This window comes from Grammomys surdaster, unplaced genomic scaffold (assembly GCF_004785775.1).
Source record: "Grammomys surdaster isolate TR1022 unplaced genomic scaffold, NIH_TR_1.0 317202, whole genome shotgun sequence".
NCBI classification, from domain to species: domain Eukaryota; kingdom Metazoa; phylum Chordata; class Mammalia; order Rodentia; family Muridae; genus Grammomys; species Grammomys surdaster.
The window spans coordinates 1-8,214 of record NW_021626751.1 but is presented as its reverse complement, the minus strand read 5'-3'; the positions used below and the strand labels follow the sequence as shown (position 1 = coordinate 8,214).

At 45.3% G+C, this 8,214-nt stretch overlaps 1 protein-coding gene across 1 annotated transcript; it reads right to left on the bottom strand.

Annotated features, from left to right (window-relative positions):
- Nucleotides 1-1,441: 1,441 nt before the first annotated feature.
- LOC114616343 (transcription factor E2F6) lies at nucleotides 1,442-7,904 on the bottom strand. The gene is made up of 4 exons (XM_028761830.1): nucleotides 7,750-7,904; nucleotides 5,924-6,038; nucleotides 3,445-3,592; nucleotides 1,442-2,791 (listed from the first exon to the last, which is right to left on the bottom strand). The coding sequence occupies exons 1-4, from the start codon at nucleotides 7,827-7,829 to the stop codon at nucleotides 2,772-2,774; spliced, it is 363 nt and encodes a 120-aa protein (XP_028617663.1). The 5' UTR covers nucleotides 7,830-7,904; the 3' UTR covers nucleotides 1,442-2,771.
- Between the last annotated feature and the right edge of the window lie 310 nt (nucleotides 7,905-8,214).

The following is an 8,214-nucleotide window of genomic DNA, read 5'->3' as shown; positions in this document are numbered from 1 at the left end:
AGATAGAGCCCTCTTCCTAGTTCCAGTTCCAGCTTTTATCAGACTTCCTACAGCTAGACAGAAGCCATGTTAAGACCTTGGACCTCTGCTGGACTTGGATTTCTTCATGCTCAAGTCTCTGATGGGTCAGGATTTGTCTGGTGTCATGTTACTAAGAGGACTAGTCAGTGTTAACATTTCCAAAGGATACCATAGCCACAACTTCTGCAGCCGCCCTCCTTTCAATTATTCTTTCCTCTGTGTTCTCTAGACCTGCCTGCTCTGGAACCCTGCTCTTTGCTGATACTCTTATCAGATGAAGTCCTCTCCTCTCCTGGTTCTAATCATCACACATGAACCAAGATCTGCCAGTGTACTCTACAAAGCTCAGCTCTTCCTGGAGGGAAGAACTCAGAAGATGCTAGAACTTTCTGTAGCTGCTTGTATTATGAATGCTAATTATGTTCCCCCAAATTGTTTGCATGAGAAGATCTGCATGTAGCTTCTGGGAACCTGCTCCCAGTTGGTTCTGACTGGTAAATAAAGATACTAATAGCCAATAGCTGGGAGGACAGACAGAGGTGGGACTTTAGGATTCCTGGGCTTGGGACCAGGAAGAGAAATAGGAAGATCCACCTGCTGGGAGAGTGTGGAGAGACAGCATGCCTGAGAAGAGTGTAGGACAGAGATGCATGGCTGCCCTGTGAAGGAGCCAGGAGAGTGTGGCCCAGAGCGCTGCCCAACTGGGTCTAGAGCAGCCAAGACAGAACACAGAATTTAGTAAGCAGTAACTTGGGATTATTGGCATGGAGGCTAGGCAGTTGCCCAGCTATTATGCTACGTAAGGCATATTAAAATATAAAGGCTGTACATGTGTCTTTCATTCAGGAACATAAACCATTGAGGCAAGAAGCAACCCTTCAGTTAATAAATTAATACTTAATTCTACAACTTTCCCTTCCCTCAAACATGTCTGAAGTATAAATGTCACCCACTTGCTATTTCTCTTGCATTATTCTGTCTTATCAAATCATGTCACCAGTCCAATGAGGAAATGGAGCATCTTCTAAGACAATAGTTCTCAACCTGTGTGTCATGACCCTTTTTTTTGGGGGGGGTGTCCAATAATCCTTTTACAGGGTTCATCTAAAACCATCAGAAAACACAGATATTTATATAATAATTCATAACAGTAGCAACATTAGTTATGAAGTAAAAACAAAATTAATTTTATGGATGGAGGTCACCACAGCCTGAGGAACTGTATTAAAGGCTTGCAGCATTAGGAAGGTTGAGAACCACTGCCCTAAGCCTTTCTTTGGCTAATTTCAAACAACTTTTTATACATAAGAAAGAAGGAACCTCTGGAGGTCAAACATGGTAGTTTCCAGAAACCTTATATACAGCAGCACATGTTGCCAGGCTCAGACTGTGTGAATAAGAAACACCAGGCAGGCAGCACTGTCTTTTTAATACTTTATTTTGGATCCCTACTTTGTATACATGATTGTTATTTCAAGCTGCTTCCAATCTTTTATAAAGCAAGAGAGGTTTAACACACTAATGGTGCTTCCCAGACTCCTGTACAACTACAAGCCAGGTTCCATCAGCCCCACATTGCACTCGCCCACTCACGAGTTTGCTAGACATTCACTGGGCACTTGTTTTGGACTAGGCGTGGTGGGTGGTACAAGGCGCTGGGAGTGTCTCTCATGGAGCCCACAGTCTAGTGGTAAATTACTGAGTCAATAGAGGCACAGAGAGGTAAATGACTTACCCACTGAGGTAGAGAGCTAGGTGATTGGGAAGGCGGGATGAGAGCTGGAGAGGGGTACAATGCACAGGCGGTAAGGCCCTCTGACCGAGGAGCAAGGCTGACCACAGAAACAGTATAAAATCTGCTCACAAAAAGCGTAATAATGCTTTTAATCTCACCAGGACCAAATCCACATTGTAGTGAACTGATCTGTTGCCAGACAGAATTCTCTATTTGCCCCCAATGCTTTGAGGCATGTCGTAAATCTACTGGGACATGATGACTCTGTAGGCAACTTAAAATCAAGAAGTATGTGGCTCCGATTGTAGCACTGGGGACCACATTAAAATACTTTAAGTATATGAACCTAAATATACAGACATCTGTGAAACTTCTACATGTAAAACTTTAGAAAACTCCTCTCGCTCCCATCCAGAGGGTTATAATAAGTTACAGGGACCGAGGAACTAGAGATCTGTCTGTCATTTTCCCTACATACATTATTTTGGGTGTCCTAGGGCATAAATGTCACTTAGACATATTTCATAAGCAATCTAAACATGATACAGATATATACAAAGGCGCCACATTTGGCCCCATGTGTACACCTCACCAGTGCACAACATCTAACTGCAAATGTGAACCAGTGTAAGGCAACTCTTCTGTGAAGCAAACGCTATCCATCAGGGCAGGGCACAGTCCACGAGCAGCTGGCCAGCTGTCTTTCCTTGTGCTAGTCTTTGTGATGAAATGACTTCAGGAGGCAAGAGGTCTATTTCACTGACAAAAGACAGTGAAGAATTATCGAAAGAGCTGATTCAGAATGGGGAACCCATCCAGGAACCTACGATGGAGGCTACTTGGAAGAACATGATGGGTCTTCAGTGCTGCGACTAGTTTAGAAAGAGCACAGGAGCACTCTGAGGAGACTTACTGCTGAGGAGCAAATGGGCACATGATTCACCCACACGGGACGCTCCAAAGACCTTTGTCACTCTGCACTGCTATCAGCTGCTCACTCTGAGAAGTTCTTCACTCACTGAGGAGGCTTGTCTTCTGAAATGAGACACAGAGAAATGCTGAGGGAAGGCTGTAATCGCAGCTGAGCAGACAGTTCAACAATTTAAAGAAATGAAGTCCTCTGCTCAAGAACCTACTCTCACACCAGCGGACGAAGTGATCAGGCTCACGGAACAAACATACACTCCAGCCTGTGGTTGGAAAGCACCTGCCTGAGAGCCAGATAGCCCCCTCTGCTCAGTGTCTACCAGCTGGTGCCCTCACAAAACTGTACCACAATGATGTGGAATGTGGAGGCAGGCTCTCACTATGTAGCTGGGGCTGGACTGTACTTTGGATCTTCCTGAATTAGCTTCCCCAGTGCTGGGATTTCAGGAATGCATGGAATATAGGAGGCATGGAAATATCTTAAACAGAGGCTGGAGAGATGGCCCAGCAGTGAAGAGCTGCGGCCACCCTTCCCGAGGCCCATGGTTCCTTTTCTAGCACCCAGCCCTCACGAGTGCCTGTAATTCCAGCTCCAGAGGATTCAACGCCTTGGACCTCCAAGGCACTCATGTGCACATACCTACAGATACACACACAATTAAAAATAATCATAAAGACCCTTAAAAGATACGTATTCAAGTTACATATAAGAAAGTGTTAGAACCTCAATATTTCTATGATCACGAAATTGGCACATTTACCTTTCTCTGGGCATTGTGGATGTTTGCTTTTGGATGGAGAGGCCCCCATTCCATCAATTGCTTTACCATTTGAGTGGCTCTGTTCTACTTCACACAAATACACATCAATGGGTCCTTTGGTGCTCCTGATATGTACTGTGATAGAATCCTGGCGAAGGACACAGAGACTGTCACGGTGAGCATCGGCATCCACCAATCACAGCTGATCAGTTAACTTACATTCTTGTAGTTTCCTTTCTTCTGTGCATCTGAGAAAAGCATGCTTTCAATTGTCACTCCATTTAAAACTACTGGCCAATTCACAGTTAAGACCTCTGCTTAATCACGAGAGCAGCAATGGTCTCAGAGCTACCACAGGGATAGCTGCGTTCTCCAAAGCTCCAAAGTCCTCCAAAGAAGTTCTCCTCTGGTGCCAGGAGCTCTGGAGTAACAACTGTTTGGGTTTCCAAACCAGTGCAGAGGTACTGAGGTCACAGGAAGGCTAGTCTTTGTCCAGTCAAAAGATGCAAGAGGAAAAGATGAAATCAAAACAAGCCTCGTGGAATTTGAGACATCATACACAAATGAATGTTATCCTTTTACCTCAGTCGTATTTACCCAGGAGCAAACTCCAATAGTTTTCTCATAAGAAATGAAAAATGTGATTATTTGTGTTTAGAGGCTAAATGTGTAAGGGGCATTTTCAGTTGTGCCTCCTTGTCCTTCCCATTGGGAGCTAGCCTGGCTCTCCTCCAGTCCCCCACTTCTGCATCCACAGGGAGAGGCCAGGCTAGACATCACTGTTGCTCCAGTTCCTTTCCACTCTGGGATCTCATTCAAGCAAGTTGGGTGTGACTTGCTTCTTAAAGAGCTCTAAACCTCTTATGTCCTTCCTGGTACCAGGCAGGTGAGACAGACTGACCACCTTTGTACTTGGTGGCTGGAGTGTCGGGGCAGGTCTCGTTTAAATGGAAACCTTTCATCATCAAATAATGCAAGAAAATAATGTTGTTCCCAACTGGCAGTCAGTAGAAAGAATTTCAAAGTCCAGCAGCCACTAAAAGCCTTCTGTAAAGGGGATTCCTGGGGAACTAAGAGGTGGCTCACTGCTCAGAGTGTGTACTCCTCTTGGGGATTCCAGTTTGGATCCTAGTACCAGATCAGGATGATCACAACCACCTGTTACTCCAGTTCCAAGGGAGCCAAGGCCTCCCTGGGCATTTGCACTGAGGTGCACATACCTACACACATACATGTAAGTTTTCAAAAATGTTTAAAAAGGGGGTGGAGGAGATGGTACCTATTTCCGACTCTTCAGGCCATGCTGTCCGTTACAACTATTTAACTTTGCCATGCTGGCATAAAACAGACAGCTGATATGTAAATAGATCCTTAAGGCTTTGCTCCAACAAAACTAAGTAGGAAGACAGATGAGTTGGAGGCCACTGTGGCAGCCATGTGCTAGGCACACAGTCCCCACTAGAGCCTTATGTATTCAGAGTACACTCACAGCACACTGCAGAGAACAGCCTGCCTGGAGGACCTCAATCACAGAGTTCTAATAGGACCAAAAGAGGCTCTGAATGAGCTCAAAGGCTCAGAGTGACTTAACAATTACAGTCAAGCAGCCCAGAGCACCTGGAAACCAAACCCTATTAATTCCTGTGGAATGGATTAGCCATGGCCCAAAGAAAAGCTGTGCTGCAAGATTAGTGGCTATTTGATTTTAAAGGGCTTCAGCATCTGTGGAATATCTCATCCTCATTATGTTACTGGGTACTTGTCTAAATCCAAATCACACTAAGTAATGTCACCAAGTCACAATCTGGATGTGGCTGAGGAAAAAGCTAGCACTCCTTCATGACTAATGATCCACTGTCAGGTAACAGAGTCTCACTTCTACTGGGAACAAGAGAAAGGAGGACAGTGCGAATATTTCTCGATGAAGGGCTGGGTATGAGCGTTGGGGGACACCCAGCTGTTAGAACTTCATGGTCTGTGCTAAGAAGGGCCATCGGCTTTGGTTTTGACCCTATTCTCACCTAGTGGCCTTCTGGTGACAAGCACACTCAATGCAAACTTTCCTGGAGCAGCTGGCAGCCAACACGAAGGCTGATCTTATGAAAGCTGTACATCTGTGACCCAGTGTTCTAGCTCATTCTTAGTCTTTGGCGAGCTCACCAAAGCTCTGACTGTACCAGGTTTTGGAATCTGAAGCCCAAGGCCAATGTTATGATTTCCCCCACAGCCCGCCAGCAGCAGCACGGCTGAGAGCGCCTACAAGCCAAACCCCGGTCCTACGCTTGGTCTTGCTGGTCACTGTGTCTGCTTCTGAAGCAGTCCTGTCTCTCTGGGCTTGGCCCTCTCATCTCTGAGGTTACAAAGATTACCTCCCTCATAGTGTAGAGCTTGACAAGCACACAGTAAGAAGTGACATAGTGGTCACTGATGTAGCAGCTAACCCCTTTTTAAATCCTTTCTGCAGTGCAGTGATACCTACTTCTCTGGGAGCCGGAACATCCAGTCTGGTTTCCTCTGGAGCCTTCACTGCAATGACAATCTGTTCGTGGAAAGCTTGAATGCCGTGGATATCCTGATAGGTTACGTATGCTAGTGTGAAACCTGGTCAAGGATCTGATAAGATGGGCAGATCGCTACCCCTCAACACCGTCTTTCTGGTTTTGTTTGTTTTTGGAGGCCAAGCCTCACTATCTAGCACTGGATGGCCTGGAATTTGCTACAGAGGCCAGCAGAACTTCAGAGACCTGCCTCTCTCTGCTTTCTGAGTGCTGGGAATGAAGGCGTGCACCACTGGACACATCAGTGTCTCTTACATGAATGCAGGTTCAAGAGTAGCTTTTATGGAATACAACCTGACAATGAAGGGAGACAGAAAAAAAGCTTCATAATAATTATTTCAAAAAGGATTCTTAAGATTTTTATGGCGTTTTATATATTTGTAACTCAAAGAACTTTAAACCAAATATTGATTATAACAATTTCTGGAGAAAAATATTAATAAAGCCTAAATCTTGAACATAAACACAACCCATGAAGGTAGTTATCCTTTTGTCCTTGGGGTGGGGTTAGGGGTGGATGTTACAAATTCCTAGCAGATGCCTAAAGCCACTGTCCAATATCAAACCCTACATAGAGTGTGCATTTCCATATGCATATAGTACAGCAGTAAGGCTAAATTTATAAGTCAGGCACGGTAAGAAATAAACAATAAGAGCACAACTACAACATACAGCATACTGCAAGTTATTTAAAAAACTTCTAGAATTTTTCCTTAATATTTTTAGACCATAGCTGATTGTGAGCAGCAGAGATTACGGAAAGCAAAGCCACAGGAAAGGGGAATTCACTCTGATCAAATCCCCACCTCCAGTACATTCAGTGTAAATTCTCACTTACTGTTAGAGTTAGCTCTATGAGAACTTGAGAAAAAAGCATTCCCTGTTTGGGTAAGCATCCTCCAGACAGCAGGGAAAACCAAGTCTGCAAACAGGAAGAGCTCCCAGGAAGTTCTTAGTATTGCCATGCACCAGACATCTCCCTTTAAGCACACTGACTGAATTGCCGAATGCCTTTCAGCTGCTCCTGTGTTGCCAGACACAGCTGTCACTCAGTGCAGTTGTTCTGCCTTCCTTTCTTTCAGACTACAGACTCTCTGGCTGGCTGTGGCACTGCAAGCCCTGGCTCAGATTTTCTAAGATCTGTTCTGTGGTAATAGGATTTGACTGCTGTGGAGAGTGGGGGGAGCAGGAATCCAGGGCCAACTCAGAATTACTGACACTCACAGAGGACACTGAATGTCACAGAGAGCTGGACAGTCTGGGGGCCTGGGGGAACCAGGTGCAGAGAGCCAGTCTCTTCTGGTGCCTGCTCCAGGAAGCTTCTACACAGAGTGCTGAGTACAGACACTAATTTGGTCGTAGTGCATTCTGCTTCAGAAATAAACTACCTCACAAATTAGGAAAAATCTGACCTTCACAAAAGCTGACAAACATTTTAACATCAGGACAGAGGCTACAGAAATTAAAATACAAAACCAACACCTCCTTAATTTATGTAGCAATGGCAAGCTGGGCTTGTCACCACCAACTGCTGTCATGCAGACTTGACCAAGGTGCACAAAGAAACCACAGCTAACATGACTGCTTGTGTAGGATGGAGGCTACAGCACCAAACTTAATTACTCCAACTTTTAAGGGCCTAATTTTATATCCCGAATATGTGAACTAAATCCCTAAGTTCTCCCTAATACACCATCTACTCTGGAAGCAGAAACTCTAAAAAGGCTATGGATGAAAGGAAAGATATCTTTCATTTTCTTTGTCATCTGTTAACTCCAGCAGCTGCTGAGCACAGTCTTTAATCAACTCATCCAAGGCGTCTTCCATGGCTGACAGGTCGGAGAGCTCTGCCTGCAGCTTCTTCTGCTGGGGTGCAGCCCCAAAGTTGTTGAGGTCAGATCCTCTACAAAAGGAGACAAACACAGGGTCACCACCTGGCAGAGGGGAGCAGGCTCTCTGTGGTGGTAGAGCTGGCCACGTGAAAGGGCCTGCGAGAACAGAACTCTGGCTGCATTTCCCTTACTCTGTCTATGTGGCTTACGCCTCCTCTTTTCTTGGACAGGGGTTCTCTAAGTAGCCTTGGCTGGCCTCGAACTCACAGACAGCCACTTACTTGCCTCTGCCTCCCAAGTGCTGGGATTTAAATGACTGACACAGTACCCTAAAGGAGTACATTCCCATCAGAGTTGCCTGTGCTTTGTCCTAAAACAGT